This window comes from Calypte anna, chromosome 19 (genome assembly GCF_003957555.1).
Source record: "Calypte anna isolate BGI_N300 chromosome 19, bCalAnn1_v1.p, whole genome shotgun sequence".
NCBI classification, from domain to species: Eukaryota; Metazoa; Chordata; class Aves; order Apodiformes; family Trochilidae; genus Calypte; species Calypte anna.
The window spans coordinates 2,712,627-2,732,059 of record NC_044264.1 but is presented as its reverse complement, the minus strand read 5'-3'; the positions used below and the strand labels follow the sequence as shown (position 1 = coordinate 2,732,059).

At 49.5% G+C, this 19,433-nt stretch overlaps 1 protein-coding gene across 4 annotated transcripts in view; it reads right to left on the bottom strand.

Annotated features, from left to right (window-relative positions):
* Positions 1–2,493: 2,493 nt before the first annotated feature.
* Positions 2,494–19,433, bottom strand: part of MTMR4 (myotubularin related protein 4) — a 56,584-nt gene continuing 39,644 nt past the window's right edge. For all 4 annotated transcript variants that reach the window (XM_030462713.1, XM_030462714.1, XM_030462715.1 and 1 more), the window contains 12 exons: positions 15,603–15,716; positions 11,074–11,270; positions 10,381–10,509; positions 9,967–10,078; positions 9,355–9,550; positions 8,687–8,872; positions 7,753–7,923; positions 7,473–7,627; positions 5,912–7,148; positions 5,463–5,573; positions 5,095–5,183; positions 2,494–4,692 (listed from right to left, as the gene is read on the bottom strand). In XM_030462713.1, the coding sequence (XP_030318573.1) occupies positions 4,515–4,692; positions 5,095–5,183; positions 5,463–5,573; positions 5,912–7,148; positions 7,473–7,627; positions 7,753–7,923; positions 8,687–8,872; positions 9,355–9,550; positions 9,967–10,078; positions 10,381–10,509; positions 11,074–11,270; positions 15,603–15,716 (2,875 nt within the window). In that variant the 3' untranslated portion in view covers positions 2,494–4,514. The remainder of the gene's footprint in view (positions 4,693–5,094; positions 5,184–5,462; positions 5,574–5,911; positions 7,149–7,472; positions 7,628–7,752; positions 7,924–8,686; positions 8,873–9,354; positions 9,551–9,966; positions 10,079–10,380; positions 10,510–11,073; positions 11,271–15,602; positions 15,717–19,433) is intronic.

Below are 19,433 nucleotides of genomic sequence, written 5' to 3'. Positions count from 1 at the left end.
TCGGGGCCCCGCCACGCTGCCCGCCGGCCCCGCACCATCCCGCGGGACCAGCAGAGCCTGAGCTGCCCCAGTAAGCTGCTGAGGCTCCGCAAGACCCCAAGGCAGGCCCGGCCCAGCTCCCAGCAGCTCCCGCACCCAGAGCAGCCGTGCACGATCAGCGGCAGCGGATGGAGCGGCAGCCGGGGCTGTTCACCAGGGCCGGGGCTGTTCACCAGGGCCAGGACTGTTCACCAGAGCCGGAGCTGTTCACCAGAGCCGGGCAGGGAATGCCTGGGGCCGGTGGGAGGGGGGGGGGGGGGGCAGCTGGGGCTCCTCCATGGCGCCCTCCGGTCCCTCTGCCACTGCCTCAGACCCGCCGTCCTCCGTAGACCCCTCAGCTCCCCAGGTGTCCTCAGACTCACCGTCCCCTCAGCTTCCCGCTCCTCTCACTCCCCTCTGCTCTCCGGGTGCCCTCGGACCCGCCGTCCCCTCGGTCCCTACAGCCCTCGCAGCCCCGCAAATCCCCCTCAGCGCCATTGCCCCTATGCAGCTCCCGCGGTGGTCTTAGCGCTGACATCGCCTGAACACCGCCGCCCTCCTCAGCTCCCCCAGTCCCCCCTTCCTTCCCTTTCACCCCCCGATGCCCTTGGCAGCTCACGTCGGTGCCGGCAGGGAGCGGGCGGCTCAGCCCCGCAGCTCAAAGCGCTGCTGGGCACGGCTCCGCCTCCAGCCCGCAGCCGGGAGCTCCCGGCAGCCCTGCCCCAGGGTTACCCCGACAGCAGCCCCGAGCCCTGGGGAACGGTGACAAACGGGGGACGGCGAGAAAAGCGTGTCCTGAGGAGGACCCGGACAGACACCCCTGGGGGTGCGGGGCCGGGTTACATCACAAGAGTTCAACTAAATCCCGCAGAGGAACGAGCTCGGGCGGAAGGTGCTGGTCCCGGGAACGGCTCCTGCAAATCGCCCGGGCTCCTGCAAGGAGAGGATGTTCTTCATCAGCACCCCGAGGGATGTGTGCTCCTCAGGACAAAGCCACAACTTGTCCCTTTCGGCGCCAGATCACACAAGACACCATCCCACCACAGCTGGGGCAGGAGGTTGACGTCGTTTGAACATGAGGAACTAAAGCAGAAAAGCTTTCAGATTCTGAGAAGGGCGGAACAGAGGGCTCCATTCCCTGCCATCCCTCCCATACTCCATAAGCTCAGGCAGACCCCCGTCCCTCCTCTCTTTCCCCCCCGCTCCGTGCTTGGCTGCTGTTCCCCTGCGCTCCTTTACCCCCCGCTGCCGCCGCTCTTCAGAATCCACATCCATCGGGTTCTGGACAGAGCCCTGGAGCCCCCTCCTGAGTCGGCCCTGCTGCAAGGGGCCCTCAGGCACCCATCCCTGCCAGCATCGAGATCGGGTTGTGTAGATCCTTGTACATACTGGTATTTCTGTTCTTTATCCGTTCTGTTGCCTTTCTCCCGTGCCCTCTGTCTCTAATTGTTCGCAATTGTTCGCAATTTGGTTTTTGGTCCACCCAAACTGCTGAGCCGTGATAAAGGTACAGCAGGAAAGAAATGGCTTCACAGCACTGTAGGAAGCTCCCGTGGCTCTCCAAGCTGGGCTGATGATGAGAAGCAAGCTCTCTTTCCTGTAGCTCTCTTGGCAGATTGGCCTCTGACCTGCCCCTGCATCAGGCTGAATGCAGGCTCCCTAGACATGACTTCCCCTTAGTAAAGCCATGAGAGTGCTCCTGATAAGCCTCTTGTCCTTGATGTGATTGGAGATAGCACCAGGAGTAATGAGGTGTTCCATCACCTTTCCAGGGATGGAGGTGAGGCTGACCAGTCTGTAGTTGCCTGGGTCCTCTTTCTGGCCTCTCTTGAAGACTGGGGTGACATTTCATTGAGGTGATGCTCTGGTGAGACCTCACCTGGAGTACTGCATCGAGCTCTGGAGCCCTCAGTACAAGGACATGGACCTGATGGAGTAGGTGGGCCACAAAAATGCTCAGGGGGTCTGGGACACCTCTCCTGTGGAGACCGGCTGCAGGAGCTGGAGTTTTTCAGCCTGGGGAAGAGAAGGCTCTGGGGAGACGTAAGAGTGACCTTCCAGCACCTGAGGGGACCTATAGGAAGGCTGGAGAAGGACTGTTTGCAAGGGCTATGGCTTTAAATTAGAGAAAAGATTTAGAGTGAATGTTAGGAAAAAAATTGTTTACCATGAGGGCAGTGGAACAATGGCACAGGTTGCCCAGGGAGATGGTTGAGGCCTCATCCCTGGACATGAGGTGGTGAAGCTTGAGGAGGCTCTGAGCAACCTGATCCAGTTCAGGGTGTCCCTGCTGACTGCAGCGGGGATGGACTGAATGACCTTGAGAGGTCCCTTCCCACCCGTATTATTCTATGAATCTATGATTAAGATCCTAATGTACTTAAATCAAGAGAAAAAGGTAGCAAGGAACAGCAGCCTGGGAAGCACTGTGCAAGAATTCACCACAAACTAAAGAATGGATCCAGACACAGCAGCACTAATATAGAGATTTTATTTTACTGTATTGAGTTGTACAGCACATTTTGCTTGTCACAATGCTATCGAACTGATTTTAGAGTTTTTGGCCAGCACATTGTGACGCTGACACTCACAAGAGCTAAAAGCAGTTTGGACTAATGGCCTGAACAGAAGGGCCAGAAGTACCTATTTTCAGGCTTCCTTCTTGCTTGCAGTCATTCCATCATGTGCAAAAACAGGTGCAAATCCAATTCCTTCTGCCAGCCCAATGGTCACTCATCCACGTCTGGCAACGACTGCAAGGTACAAGGCAGGGGAGAATCTGAAGCAAGGTGCCTTCTCTTCCCAAGCCATGTTGGTTGTTCCCAGTACAGAAAAGAAGCAGAGTCCAACTAAGTACAGGGTCTTCAGACAGTGCTAGCTTTGCTTGAACTATTGGGATTTACAACACCAGAGGCTGACATACCAAAGTGCAGGAAAGGGTCATGATTCCATTCTCTCTGGCAGAGATGACAAACCATTAGCAAAAAAAAAACGGGGAGATCACAACAGTGTAAAGTACTTTGCCTTGTTAGTACACAGAGGGCCCTCACGGGTCCTCCACACACACACACATGAAGTCTCAGGTCATGAGGTGCAGAAAATATCTGACATTTTCATTTAGCTGGAAGGAAAACCTGCCTTTCTGCAAAGAAATACCCCATGGTCAAACCCTTCTTCCTCACCAATATCCACAGATTTCTTTGAAAGGAGGCAGGATGGATACTCCCAGAGTGATCTAGGGAGTAAAAGCCCACCTGAAGCCCCTTTTTTCCTAAACCCAGTTCCTTTTCCTTAGAATGCTACGTGATTCTTGGCAACTCTGAACTTTGACCGCTGTACAGGAGACAAAAAAAAGAAGCCAAATTCAAGAGGCATTTTAGGTAGTGAGAGTTAGAGAGCTTGTTTCCACCACTGAACAGATGCCACACATCATGTCTACCACTGTAGCTTGGTGGTACATCCTCAAGTGAAAAGCACAGACCAGTGTCCATGCCCTTCCCCACCCCTGTTTTGGTATCAATGCTTCATTCTCCCTTTCTTGGGTTACATTAAGTGCACAGAAATATATAGCAGCATTTGGACTGAAACCCTCACATACACCAGACAGCACATTCCAGGAGGTAAAACAACACATTATGGCCTATACCCTCAAGGTATCAAGTTTTCAGGATAAAGAGCAGTAGAAGTGGAGAGCTGAGGGGAGGAAAAGGGAGGAGGAGCAACACAGGAACATAAGTTCTGTTTCCATGCCAGGAGAGGATCAGGGTGCCATTCCTGTGTTAGCACCAGGCTCTGACACTACAGCAGACAAAGCAGGTGGGCAGAGCAGATGTGAAAAAGCCAATCTCCCATCTCCCCCCAGTGTTGAGAGGCAGGGGCAAAGTCAAGTGTGCCCATCAATCACAGCAGAGCATGAAGATGGGCGAAATCTGCTCGGCATGTTCTCAGCCAGAACTAATTTCTCTTCAACACTCAAGAGAAAATCAATTAGTGATGGCTAATGAGTCTTGTTCACCAAGCTGATCACAAATCACACTCATGGAAAGAGAATCTACAGAACTGCTCCAGGATGAGGCCCTTCCAGAGCACACGGTACCACCTAGAGCCTGCCCTCTTCCTCCTGCTACAGCAGCCTGCCTTTTAGGGGATGTTGGTTCTACACATGCCTTTCTATTGCTTTGGGGGTACTTTGCACAGGCTGTATCTGTGAAAATGCTGCTTTCCAGCCCACAAAAGAAAGAGGATGCAATCCCCTCTTCAGCCCTAGGTCATCAAGACTACAATGTACAGGCCTGGCAGTACCAGAGCAGGGACACACACCACTCTCCAATCTGAGCTCCTCTGCTCCAGACTGACAGTAAGACTGCTGAAGACAGTGCATTCAAGCTTGGTGTTCAAGTGTTGCACCAACGGCCTTCACAATTACAGTGGAAGCAGAGTCACCCTTCAAACCCATGAGAGAAAAGGCTGGGGTTGGACAGGTCCCTGTCTGGCATTCAGCTGGAAGCCGTGGCAATCGGTTTCTTCAGATGCTGGCTCATCAGCTCCCTGGCACGAGACACTTGGATGTGGTCAAAACAGGAGTTACAAACAAGAACAGGGTCATACAGCTGCTGATCAGGGATGGGCAACTTCAGGTGGCAGCAACCAGCACAAAACACGTTCCCACAGTTCCTGTCAAGAAGCAAGAAAACCAGTGAGAAGACAGCTGGGAACACAGCAGGAAAACTCCAGCAAATGCAAAGGATCCAGTTCATGGGCAAAGTACCAGCATTCCTTGGGACTTGTCAACATGTTTCTTAACACATACATACAGTCTTCAGTACAAGATGACTGGCTAGCACTCAAAAGGAACTAATTGGCACTACTACCCAAGAGAAGGACTAAAGGAAAAACAGAAACAAAATCAATGTAGAATGTAAATCTGCAAGGAACTTATGAGGCCTGGCAGCTGAAGGAAAGACCTAAAGCTTTCTCCTGGGACCTCTAGGGAACAAACATTGCAGGCAGGCATTTTGTGAGGTTTGTGAGAAGCAGACTGAGAAGAGTGGGACTACAAGTGAAAATATTGTTTACCTGCAGTGATGCCTCCGTTTGGCCAGCCAGAATTCACAGTCACAGTTAAAACAGTGCGAGGCCATATGGTCTGGAACCCACCGTGTGACCTAAGGCAGAGACCTCATCAGCTTTCAGTTTGCAACAGCACAAAGGGCCAGGTCCCAAAACCTCAGCATGGGTTTAGCTGTGGGGATTTGGGTCACAACAAACTAGCCCAAAGCTACATCCCACAGGTCCCCATCTATCAGACACAGCAGCAGAGGTTGCCTTATAGGACAATGGTGGCTCCTCTCTGCTGTGCTTCCAGCCCAGTCTGCTGCTATAACCACCAAAGCCAGCTGCCAGGAGAGGAACATTCTCTCCTGCTGCTGTATGGGGTCATGTACCTCTGTCTCCTTCTTATCAACAGGCTCCCAGCTTGCTTCTGAGAAGCAGTCTTCGCTGTGATTTGAGCAGAAGTCCTCAGTGTCGCTGCCATCTGATTCCTTCAGACATGTCTGCAAAATGAGACCAAGTCACAAATCTCTTCAGCTGCCTCAACAGCAGAGCCAAGGCATTCCCTGCTCTGGCTCGTGAGGGGCAGCTGGGTGGCTCCCCAGCTCCCTGCACAATGAAGCAAAGCACTCAGGATCACGTAGGAGCCATTGCTTAGCCCTCAAGAAGCAGGGAAACCTCTGGGTGGCTTGAGGACAGACCACGTGGGCGGGATGGAAATGAGGCTGAAGAAACAACCCTACCCACCCACTGCAAGAGATGGAGAATTGTAGGGGAGTGCAGGGAGCACCGCTGTTGGAGCCCCATGGCCAGACTCGGGGTTTTAGAGGCAGGTACTTACAAAGTCATCCTCGTAGTCCATGGGGGGCTCAGCAGGGGAGGCAGAGCAGTGGCGGATGTCGAGGCGCAGCTGCAGTTCCCTCACCTGCCTGCGCAGCTGCTCCACCTCCTGCTTGTACCCTGCCTCAATCTGCCGCAGCCTGTGCTGGATCACATCCGTGGGGAAGGGGAGCCCGTCGTCATCCAGGTAGAGAGGAGGCACAGGAGAAGGACATTTTGGTGGCAGATGCTTGGGACCAGACCCTTGTTTCAGGTGGCAGGGCAGCCACGAACAGCTGGGCTTCCCTGCAGGGCCTGACAAGTGTGTGCCAGCGTGGCCGGAGCAGAGCGAGGGTTTTGCCCCTTCCCTGGCAGCCCACTGGCTGCTGAGGCACAGGGCTGGTGCCCGCAGAGGTTTGCTGCTCAGCTTCTTGCTACAGCAGCCATAGGAGAGGAGGTGCCTGGGGACAGGCTCCCCACCGGGGAGGGATGTCACCATTCCTTGAAAACTGTCCCAGTTGGACCCCAGGAAGGAGAACTCACTGCTTTGGCTCTGGGAAATAGGCTTGCGCCATTGCTCTAGTGGGACTCTCCCTGGCTGGCAAGGCTCCTCACAGGGCATGCTCTTTCCAGAATCACCTTTACTGTTGGCTTCAGATGGGCAGGGGATGCCTGGGGCAGGGCCTGGGATGTCCTGACAAGGGGCACTTGGTGCCAGGGACTCCTGGCTGGGAATGTCATGGCAGATGGTGTTTCGCTTGGGGCAGCCTCCTCCATTGGCCGTCATGCCAGTGGCCTTCAGAGGTTCCCGGGGATGGGTTTCTAACTGCTTTCTGGAACTGGAAGAAACCTTGTCAACATTTTTCTGCCCGGAAGCATTTGGAGCTGCACATGTTCCACCCAGTTCCTCTGGGTCTGTTCCAGTTCCCTTCTCTGCCTCCAGAGAGATACTGCTTGCTGGCACAGAAGCCCAGCTGCTCAGTCTCTTGCTGTGCTCAGCATGGCTGTGACAAGCACTGCCAGCTTGCAGGGGAGGGCTGTCCTCTTGCTCCTCCACTTGCTGTGTCTCTCCTGAAGCCACCACGCTGTCTTCACCCAAATGCAGCTCAGCTCCCTCAGGGGAGGTGTGCCAGGGCTCCAGGCCCACCCGGACCTCCTGACAGTGGTTGTTCAGGTTGGGATCACTGGATGTGCGGGTCAGCGGGCTGCTGGAATCGCAGGCTGAGAGCAGGTCATCCATAGATCTTGTCTTTGGTAATCTAGAACCCAAAAGCAAAGTAAATCTCACAATGAAACTCCCAAAACTTCCCTCATGGAGGGAAGGGAAATGTTCCTAATTACAGATGATGGGGCAGGTGGGGAGGAGCAGTGCAGCAGCTGGAACTGAGATGCACAACACTACAGCATGGCCTGCACAGCAGGGAGCTCTGCATGATCACCAAGTGGCTGGGGAAATGCTGCAGAGCTCTTACTCTCCACAGGAAAGGTGTCAACAACAGATAAAACAGAAGACTACAATGAGCAAGGAGGGAAAAAATGCTGTGGACAGGAAGCAACTTAGGTCTGGAGCTCGAGGCTCTTACCGGTCTAAAGATCTGCCACTGAACTCCTGGCTCTGAGATCCAGAGGGCAGGTAAATGTCCATATCATCCTGTCCCAGAGGATGTGGTGAGGAAGCTGGGAGATAGACTGCTGTCCACACATGCAGTGCTCTCACGTGGCAAACTGGATGCAGCACCTGCAAGCAGCCACTTATGGTAAGAGACCAGAGCCAGAGGAAACACCTCCAAACCTTTCCCCCACACAGTCCCTGGTGCCTGGCAGGCACAGAGCCTGGAAAGCTGGGCCAGGGACTCTACTCACCTGCTCAGACCCTGGCATATAGAGAAGATTGTGGAAATTCTTATTTCCAGCCCGTAGAAGGGACCACACAGAGCAGGTCCTCTTGTAGATGTTATGCATCTCTCGCTCGCAGGGGCTGTTCCCAAGGAAGGTCCCATAGAGGCAGGAATACGTGTGCTGTACCAGCTTCACCTGCAGCATCAGGAGGGGAATTGGGAAACTGTCTCCTGTCTACAAGGGACACATTTTCCACTCCTCTGGGCTAGCTCATGCATTTCCAGCCCAGTTCATGACCCTACTGCTGTCTCTTCTGTCACACGAGGCAGGAGAGAGAGGGAACAGCAAGAGGAATCACTTAGATTGCAGTGAAATCCACAATCAACTGATACCACACTCCCCCTTCTATACCTCTAACCTGTATTATTTGATAAGAGAGATTAATAGCTATAATTTCCCTCGTTTTTTTTAAATCTTTCAGACTCATATAACTCCAGATATGCAAATCAGGCTTTCAATCAAACCAGTGCTGCTGAGGGCATCTGAATTGAGTGGGCTTGAAAAGACACAGAGAAGAAGCAATTCCCAGGAACCAGAGACTATAAACCCTTCCTCACTCTGCAGTCTGCCTGGTGCTCTGAGCTTGCAACACCCACTAGGAGGGGAAGGAAACTGGGAGCAAGTAACATCACAAAGACAGAACCAGGTCAGAATACCAAAACTGAAGGGCAGGGCTGGACCCACACAGTGCAGGTATGTCAGGAATTCCAGCAAAGAGGCCAAGTACCACTTAGTCACTTTCCCATTTTTAAAGAATTCTATCTTTGCTTTCTTTCAACTACACCACTGTAAAGTATTGAAACTTTTGCATCATGAAAATACCGTAGCAGAGGCCTTCACTCTGTCTCTGCTCACATCTGGCAAGGAATAAAGAGATATTTGCATGCATGTTTCTTACCAAAAAAGCTTCATTAAATTCAAAGAGGCAAGGAAATTGCTTCAGAAGTTGATGAACAGCATCCAACCACTGAAGGAAAACTGGGCACTGCTCGTTCTGATCTTCAACCTTCTCCTGGTGACCACAGCGATCACCAAACTTGTGACCAAAATCCAACCAATCTGATTCAACAAGCACCTGGAAGCCCTGTGAAAAAAACCAAACAAACAACCCACAACTGTAGGCACTTTGCTGTAGGCATGCAGCAGGACGAGGCCAGCCCCAGCTGCCAGAAGGGACAGGCAAACTCAAGACTCCTGAAGGGCTGGAGAGGAGACTGCACCAGTGCTTGGTTTGGGAGCAAAGCTACCAGAATGCCAGAGGTTTCCAAACACAAACACTTGTTCTTTCTATACAACAAACAGCCTAGAGAACATACACGAGAGAGTAAGAACCAACTCAACCTCAAACACAAGAGGTTATTTACCAAAGCTGGGCAGAGGAGTGAGGGACAGTTCACCAAAAACAGGCAGGAAGAGAGCATGGAAGAACCCAACACCCACAAAGTAACTCTGAAACACCACAAAGCTTATTGCCAAATATGATCCTGCTCCTTTCTTTGGAGACTCTGAAACAAAAGTGGCTTTTAACACCACTAAGACCAACTAGCAGCATAGCACAACTCATACCTCCATGGTTCTGTAGTAAGGGTCCAGAAGAATCTTTGCCAGAGCTACAATCTGTGGAGTCCTGTCCCAGCCATCTGAGCAATGAACCAGCACGGGACGTCCTTCTCTGTCAACTGCACTGGAGACCAACACTGCTGCCTTCAGCATGACTGAAAGGTGCTGGAGCCACTTGGTACTCTCCAGGGCTGAGAGCCAGCTAAGAGGTGTGCAAAAAAGCAAGAAAATGGCTGCTTACATCTCCAGTGGAAAAAAACCAAAAACCAAACCATATATATATATTTTGTGCTAAGTCTTTTTGGAGTCATTAAAATATGCTCAAGAGGAGCCAGCCAGACTGGGAATAAGTAGAAAGAATCCAACCCCTCATTTTATTTTTTCTCAGATACAGTTACATTTTAAAAACCCTCAGAGGATACAGACTCAGTGCTACCGAGGCTGTGCTGCAATCCCTTCTGGATTCCCAGGGAATAAGCAGCATCCAAACACTATGAGCACTTTCCTATCCCTCCATTTTCTGAGGTAGAAACCAGTGGTAAGAAAAAAGAAAAGACAGGGAAAATCTCAGGACACTGACAGCTCTGGTGTCAAGCTCAGCTAGAGCAGAGCACTCACTTGCTGGGGTCTGGCACCTGGCTGCAGACAGCACGCAGGTACTGGAAGCTGTTGCGGATGGAGTGGATGTTGGCCATGCCCATGAACACAACTTCACAGTTTGGGTAATACTCTGAACAGGAGAGACACAAACATTCAGAAAGAGCTGCTCCACACAGCAACTGTCTCCTTATACTTGCTTCAGCTCCCCCCACCCCTCTCCCAGCATCGTTTCTGGTGTCCAAGCAGGCAGTTTTTCTACCAAAGCCTCGCAGGCCGGCAGGGATATCCCTGGGATCATGGACTCTGCATGAGCAAAAAGTCCCAGAGACTGAGCATGAAAGTGCTGGCTGGACCCCCAGCTGAGCTATAGGGCCCACTCAACAGAGCAGGTCCAAGAGGACAATGTTCTGGGATGGGCTTCACCCTCTGTACCTTCACATTCACAGCCACCTCCCTTTGCTCTGTTGGCCACAGCCGCAGTGTAGGACCTGGCATCAAGAATCAGCAGCTTCTGAGGAGTTCCTGCATTTTCCACGCCTGAACAGGCAGTCAGGGATGAGTCTGCAGAGACAGCATGGACTGAGCTCCCAGCACCTCCCTCACCCCCACACTAGCCCCCAGAGCCACCCTACCCTGCCCACGTATGAGCCCAGAGACCTGTCCCACACACTGCAGTTGAGGTGTGACAGGGCCAGGGTGACCCATCTCAGTGTCAGGCTTAAACCTTGCCTTGCATCATCCCTCTGGGCAGCCCCAGGGGAGGGGAGGCAAGGGGAGGCAAGGGGAGGCAAGGGGAGGCAAGGGGAGGCAAGGGGAGGCAAGGGGAGGCAAGGGGAGGCAAGGGGAGGCAAGGGGAGGCAAGGGGAGGCAAGGGGAGGCAAGGGGAGGCAAGGGGAGGCAAGGGGAGGCAAGGGGAGGCAAGGGGAGGCAAGGGGAGGCAAGGGGAGGCAAGGGGAGGTAAGGGGAGGCAAGGGGAGGCAAGGGGAGGCAAGGGGAGGCAAGGGGAGGCAAGGGGAGGCAAGGGGAGGCAAGGGGAGGCAAGGGGAGGCAAGGGGAAGGAAAGGGCTAGGAAGCCTGGGGCAGGGTAGGAAGCCCAGGGTCAATCACAGCTCATTCAGCTCTCACCAAAGTCGGTGTCACAGGCCTCACTGCCATCGCTGCTCCCGTTCTGCAGCATCCCACCAGGCACCTTCACCCCGGGGTTCAAGGCACATGCTTTGGCAATGGATGTCACAAGGTACTCGTCGTCAGCATTTCTCCAGCCCCACCAGCTGATTTCAGGCTGGCTGCAGCGCGCGATCACCGCCCCGTTGCGTGCGTGTCTGCAAAGGAAGCGACAGCCTCGTGAAGCCCCCGGAGGGGTGAGCAACAACCCACAAGCAGCAGCACCTGTGCTACCCCCTCACTGCTCCATCTACTGCCCCTCCTCTCAGTCACTGCAGTCGGGTGGTGACACAGGGCAGGGCACTGCAAATGACCACATCCATAACAGCAGCCACGACACGGGGGCTGTGACCCGCGGCAGTGAGGACCAGGACAGGAGGTGGCTGAGAGCAGCACAGAAATGCTGAAGAGGTGGCAGCAGGGACTGCAGAGGAGTGGGTGGCTGCTGGCAGGCTGCCAGACAGAGCCACTGCCAGGGGACAGTGACAGCTCCTGGGTCAGCTGCAGCTCGCAGGGCCTCAGTTCCAGCATCCACAACTCTGCGCTGGGACCCGACTGCCACCAAAACAAATGGGGAGGCTGCAGAGAGGGGGAAGCTGCCAGTTTTTAAAGCCATTACCATGCTAAAATGTTTTCCTTACATTTCCCTAAAATGTTTTTTCTCACAATAGTATATAAATATATCCATATCGTTTATATATGTAAATATTAATATATTAAAATAGAGAACTTAAACTAGGGTTGCACTTTATGATTTCATGATACTGGCTGACAGGAGTATGAAATTCAGTATTAACAAAAGCATTTACAGATGATCAAAATGTAACTCCAGCTATTGATAGGGAACAGCTCTGTACAAATCAGCTGCCAAATCTGACTTTGAAAGTCACTGTGGAGCTCTCAAAAAGCAAGAAGAGCAAAAAGGTTAAGAATGTTCTAGCACTTATTCAGAAACTAAGGCAGAGAACATGATGCTCCCACACTTTCAAAATAACACCAATTTCTAACTAATCCACCTCAGAAAGGGTAATGCAGTATTCAGGCCTCTAGAGAAGGGTGGCAAGGATCAGAGGCTCAGAAGAGTTCCACAACAGTAACAACTTAAATGAACAAGGAAACAACTCCCCAGGATGGCAGAACAAGAATGGATAAGAGTCATAAAAGGTCATGAATAATATTAAAAAGTGAGTTTGGAAAATTAGGCTTATTTTTCTCCAGTAGAAACAACTGAGCACTGGAATGGTCACATTTAAGAAAAACAAGAATTAGTTTTTTGAGAGTAGACGTAATAGACAGCAGACTTGCAGCCAGAGTGTGATGTGGAAGTATAAACTAGTTCCAAAATGCATTAAAGTCATGGAAGATGATCTCTTGTAGGAAATCCAAGATACTGGCTCATCCAAAGACACACTGAGGTGGAACATCTGCATACCTGTCCTGTCTGGTACACTTCCTAAGTGTAACTCAAGGTGCTGCTCATGGTGCCTGTCCCTTCTCAGAGACAGGATAATAAACTGGGCAGCCCTGCACCTCAGTGCTTGCCTCTACCTACCCTACCACCCCTCATGTATCACCTCACTGAAGGTAAGAGTAAGAACAAAGGTGTAAATAAAGTGACTAGGAAACCACAAAGTTGTTGGTTTATTTTGTTTCTGGTTTTGATTTTTTGTTGTTTCTGTTCTGGTTTTGTAGCTCAACACCTCTGAAAAAGTTGCACTGGTGGCCAACTAGGGGAGGTAATGGGCTAGACTCTAAAGCTCACCAGCCCAAGCCTGAACTCATCATTTGGGGTCTATTTAGCTGCCAGTGAAGGGTTGCTGAAGGTATCTGTTTTTCATGACCTCAAGGAATCTGTTTTTCATGACCTCAAGGACAAAGAGAAGCAGGAGGCAGCAGGCAAACAAAAGTCAGAACTGAGCTTGCAAGGAGCTCACCAGGTCAGGGGAACACCCATACCTTGACTCCTTGCTAATCACCTCAGCATGAGCATACGAAGCATTTCAGATCTCTTCTTATTGGGGACTTTTGTTTAGGTTTTCCTCAAATTAAAAAAGCTCCTTTCTTGAAACTGAAATGGCAGAAGGTGCCATTGGATAAAACTGTGCTTTAGGGATCCTCCATTTCGTTTTTGTTACTTGAGACCCTTTCAGAATCAAAAGCTGGAGTATGTGGTGCCTCAGTAGTTTATCAGTTGAGCTTTTCCTCCCAAATTCATTCAGAGCACAAAGCACATCTGGTATTTTTAGTACATACCATCTAAGACAAAGCAATCACCCAGAAAGCATCTCTCATCTCTCAAGTCCCCTCTCTGTTATTTTCTGGACATAAAAGCACTCGTCCACTATGCAAAGTCAAGCTGCTTAGCTTAAAACACAAGAAAAGAGTTGAGAGAGGCTTTACAGAGCTGTCACCTAAAGGTTTCCAACTGAGATGATGCATGTCTGTGAGTGCTTTTATTTCCTGAGCTCTCTTGCTAACATAGTCCCAAGGTCTTCTGAAGGTGGCTGTGCAGACAGGGTACTACTGAGGAGTGCCTGGAATACAGTGCCTGTCTGCCACTGGAGTCAGATAAATAATTAATTGTATCCTTTGTGTTGTTTTAAAAGTGAATTGTGCCTGGAGGCTCCTGCATCTCTGCTGTGCATCTCCACTGGACTCAGATGGAGACCTGAATTTCTGCTTTGCTTAACAGCTAAAATACATTTTTTTTAAAGAAAGCTGATAAAGTGGTACCTTTGGTATCAGATTTTACACATCTGACTGTAACCAAATGAATTTAGCCTTGTTGACTAAAAGCTCTGAAGCCTACCAAACACTCCTGTGGTTACCATGTCCCTGGGATGCAGACACCTGAGCCCACTTGTCCACTCCCTCCTGAAATAAATGGGGGGAGGAGGAGCTGAGTGTGAGCCTTTTCATTTCCTCCTTTCCCTTTCCACACAGCACAGGGCACTCCAGAAGCAGCCATGGCCCTCATGGACCCTCTTGGCCAAAAGACTTCAACCTTGAAGGCTAAAATGTACAGGCAATTGAGAAATACATATGGGCAAGGACTTCTCATCTTTTAACATCACTCATCACCATGTTCTAAGCTGATCCCAGACTGCTAAGGGTTGGAGCTTAGCTTATAAACTACTGGGTACCACTGCAGTGATGTTATAAAGTGAGGAACAAAATCATTAGAGTAGCAAACAGACAGGGCTTTGCCCTCAGCTGGGGAGGCACACTGGGACAGTGTTTTTAGGAAAAGTAATCACAAATACAATTAGCCAGTTAGCTGACTTGGCTGCAAAGGGGGAAAGGCTCCATACAACAAGCAGTGCTCACAGTAGTTTAGAATTTAGTTCTTCTAGAAGATGAAATTCACTGTGTTTTGCCACCACCTAATAGCAAGTCCTACAACAGGAAGATACAGAGTTAAGGGACATGAATTTCACTGGGTTTGTTTCCTGGATTTTATACTTCCCAGAGCTGTCCTTTGCTGTGCTGCTCTGATATTTTCAAAGCTTTTTACATTGGGATTTAGTAACTGCTACTACAGAGTCTAAGGTTAGAAACCATTATGTCAGACTCCTATTAGACATTTTTGATTAGAAACCACCCACATGCCTTGAGAAAGCCAACTATTTGCTGCCTAACCTCCTGCATCCCCCTGTATAGATTATTTCTGGGAGGCTGATGAGGGGTAAGCACTCTGTATATTTGCCAGCTTTTGACTCAATGCAGTTCAGACACGTGCAAACTTTTAATTCTGTTGCCTAAATAATGTAAAAATCTCAGAAGTCAAAACAGAATTTTGGTCATTTTGGTCAAGGGTTCTTTTCAAACTAGCAGCTGGAGAAATACCTATCTGTGGAAATGTTGTAAACTCAAAGGAAGAGAAACATTAATTTGACATTAATTTGACATCTTCCATAGGAGGAAATTCACCCACACCTTCAGATCTAACTGAAAGCAGGGAAGAAGCAACAGATACCAGAAGGTTGCTTCTGCCTTCTGGAAAACATAGAGAATCACAAAATTGTCACAGTTGGAAAAGACCTCCAAGATCACCACGTCCAACTGGCAACATCCCCTCCATACAACAAAAATCTATACACCTCTTTTTTATCAGTATCTCACTCACTAGAGCATGTCCTGGAGTGCCTCATCTGCATGGTTTTTAAATCCTTCCAGGGATGGTGATTCCACCACCTGCCTGGGCAGCCCATTTCAGCACCTAACTCCTCTTTCAATAAAAAATTCTTCCTCAAGTCTAGTCTAAACTTGCATTATTGCACACCCAGAGGTAGATGTGTGTGCTGGGAGGGGAAGGAGTCGTACAAGTGGCACCTTTTCAGGGGGTAGGAAAAGGAATGCACATGATGAGGACCAAAGGCAGCTCTGGGTGTCCCCCCCCCTTGCTCCACATGCTCTGCTAACCTGACTTCACAGGAACAGGACAGTTGTCACAGGCTCAGGGGAGAGCACAGCTTTGGGTTTGTATTTACCTGTACACCACCACAGGGATCCTTTTCCATGATCTAAATGAAGCCACGTTCTCAAGCTCCTTATCGGTGATCCAGACAGGAACCAGCAGCTTCTGGGGGTAACTGGAACAAAGCCTGGGAAAAAGAAAGCACCAAGGCAAAATGAGGACTTGGCAATCAAAAATCTGCACCAGGGAAGATATGCAGAGATGACTGGAGGAGCTCATGTTTCCTCAAGCTCAGCATGAGGATTTGGACTCTTGATCTTCACACCTGTCCCAGTACAGTCTCAATGTGGGGAAAAGTGACCCAAAAAATGCTGTCAGGAATGAGCTGAGAGAACATAACCTCCTTTCACCACAGGCTTCATCTCCAGACCGATACTCAGTACCCCAGTACTTCCAAAGACTGCCTTTGGAACATCCTCTGAAGTTAAGAATTCATGAGGGTTTAAGGAAGCAGTACTTAATTCAGGGGTTTGGTTTTCTTGCAGCCCCTGCAACCCCAGAAATACTTCTGGGAGATGAAGATCTGCCTTGCAGAAAATGGGTCACCCCTGATCAACTTCACACATTCCTCTGCAAGGAAAACAACTCATTGTAGCTCTGTTGAAAGGGCCCTGGGGGTCCTGTTGGACAAGCTCAATACAAGTGAAAATGTGCAGCAGTGGCACACTAGAAAACCACCAGGATGCTGGGCTGCATCCATTAGGGAGTCACTAGCAAAGATAAGTAAGTTATTAGCCCACTCTGCTTGGCCCTTGTCAGTCCACACCTGGAACAGGGTGCTCAGTTTTGGTCCTCACTATACAAAAAAATATGGACAGGGTCCAGAGGAGGGCCACAGAGATGATCAAAGGGCTGGGAAGCCTGCAAGTATGAGGAAAGGCTGAGAAGTGCTGGGTTTGTTCAGCCTTGAGAAAAGCAGGCTTATTGCCACATTCCAGTACTTAAAGGATGGTTCCCAAGAAGATGTAGACTCCCTTTTTACACAGAGTACCACAGAAAAGATGAAAGATGAGGGGTAATGGCTTCAAGTTACTCCAGGAAAGATCCTGACAGGAAGCAAGAAGAAAATTTTCCACTCTGAGGACAGTATTCCAATATATTATTATTATTGGAATAATCTCCCCAGGGAAGTGGCAGATTCCCCAGCCCAGGACGATTCTAAGACTCAGCTTGACAAAGTGCAGGGACATCTCAGCTAAACCATGGTCCTACCTATAAAGGTTGGAGCAGATGATCCTTGAGGTTCCTTCTAACCTGGCATTCTATGAACTCTGCCCAGAAAGAAGGCAGTGGTGATTCTGTGTAAGCTGTAACAAAATGACAGGGGGAAGATCAAAAAGATCAAAAGATCACCTTGTTTGGTGGGGTGCCAGAAACCAGATTCCTGATACACAGCTGAACATATGCCAGCAGTGAGGGGAATGGGATGGGAAAATCCCTCCCAATCTGGTTCCAGAGAAGAAACTCCCAGCTAATCCAACTGAGGGAACCCAAGTGTAAATGGAAATTCATCTGATGGGGAGTGAGGGGGGAAGTGAAGAGTCCACAAGACTCTGAATGTTTAAGTCCAAAGTAAAATGTTAAAAAAACAACTGCAAGTGCTTCACCAGCAGAGCTAGAGGGGAGCCAAGGGAAAAAGCCAAACAGTGTGATGGGGAGAGAGTGTTAGGAGCACTGCTCGGATGCTGAACCAGCTGAGCTCCAACAGCTCTCCAAGACAAAGCAATGAGCATCAAAGAGCAGCTCCAGCTCAAAGCACAACATTTAGAAGGAATGTTTCAGAGCAGATGGGAAGCAAACTGATGGGTGTGAAACTCTACTGTAGGGAAGCTCCAGAGGGTGGCCTGGTGGTCCCCTGAATCCAGACCCTCCCCCTGCCAGCAGCAGGCACAATCCAGTGCTTAGTACTGTTTAATTTGTGTGCTAGTGGGGGCCTGCCTGCCATGTCAGAAGGTAGCACTTCACCTGGTGTCTAGACAGCTTCTCAGAAGGCCCCAGGCCAGGCTGATCCGTGGGGATGAAAACATGAGGGTGCAGAAGTGGAATCCAGGAAGCAAAATTAAAGCTGTCAGGTAAGATAAAGACCAGGACATCTGTGGTAGGTTGTCTAGTCTAGGACATCTCTGAAATGCCCCAGATTCCAAGGGCAAAGTTGGTCAGGAAAATAAGAGAACTTGTGGAATAGCTGACTCTATCCAAGATGAATGGGCTTCACTGAAATGAACACAGAATCAGTTCCCATGAGCTTCAGACAAAACATTACAGATGTTGAACTAAAAATTAGGTAGAGTCAGCACAGGAGAGGTTCAGGAGCACATCTAAGAGCCAAGCCTCTAAACCTCTGTAGCCTTAGGAAAAGAGTAAGACAATAAAATTCAGGTAGGAAGCAGGAGAGCCTCAAGAAGTTAAACCAAATTTAAGCAGGGTGCATAAAAGCAGGCAATAAGGTCAAGACAAACCTGTGTGTCTAGGCTAGAATTTTTAAAAATAAATTAGAGGGGCTGAAGAGCCAGGGCAAATGAGTACATTTGCTTAACAGCATCTTCTGAATGAACCTGATAAAAGGAAGATTATTAATGGTAACCTAAAATTCAGAGTATGAGCTTTTCAGGAAGATTGGAATAGGTTGAGCATGGTGTGTTCCAGGAAAATATCAAGGTATAAAAGCATGAGGAACATAAAACACAAAAGCATCACAGTAACACATGAGACAAAGGTGACAATTAGGATCAGCTGCTTCTTGGTTCTACCAGCCAAATAATACAGACATAGATAACACTTCCTTTGGTCCTAAGCTGCTCCAAAATTGAGTAACTGAAAACCCACTGTGTTACAGTATTCATCACACAGTATTTTTAGAGAGGACAAGCCTCCCACAGCAGTAACAATGAGTTCCAGAACAGGGGAGGGAGGGAAGCTTGCAGATGATATGATTATTTAAACATGCTATTAATATAAATGCATCAGAAAGATCAGAAAGAGCTGGCAGAGTTAAACAGTGCACAAAAGAAGGATTTTAGAATTAAAAGGACATTCTTCAAAGAGGGGAAATGCTTCCAAAGGACATAAACCTGAGAGGCACTAAAAATATACCCAATTTTTTTTTCAAAAAGACAGGAAAAAAACCCCAAAACAAAACAACAGTAAAAAGGAGACACATCATTCAGTTTTTGAGAAATGACCTGTTAAAAGATCAAAACTCCAAAAACCCTTTTCAAACACTCTGGAGGTTTTTCCAACCACCCTAAAGGTATTTGAAACACTTGCTACTGAATCTGAAGGTTTGACAGCTCAGCAAGATCACAACAAAAAAAATCAAAACTCTGCTCACCAGCACAGCACACAGGGAAGCTGCCAGAACCAACCCTGCTTCACCAGGGCAAGGCACAAGAAGAGATTAACATCAAAACTTCTGCAGGGCAAGTCATGGAACAATCTGCCAGGAACCAGGAGCAACTGAGCACCAGGACCAGATAATGCTCAGCACTTCTAGAGCAACCCAAACGTGCACAAGGTGAATGATTAACTGAGATGTGTGAGCTGTTGCTGGCACTGGCCTGGGTGCCAGAGGAGGGAAAGATGGATGATATGGCATCAATTTTGCAAAAATGTTCTGGGGGCAAACGTGGGAAACCACTTCAGGCTGACTTCTGGGCAAAGAAACCACCTGGCCCAGCTCGTGCAAGGGTAAAGAGGGGGCATGTGGGAAAGTCTTCTGTGGGGGGAGGTCACAGACCCCCTTGTTTGCTGGAAACACCACTGAACAAGCAGCTCCAGCTGATGGGCTTGACTGGATTTAGATTTTCAGTTGGGTGTTTTAAAATTTTTTTTTTGGTGGTTTTTC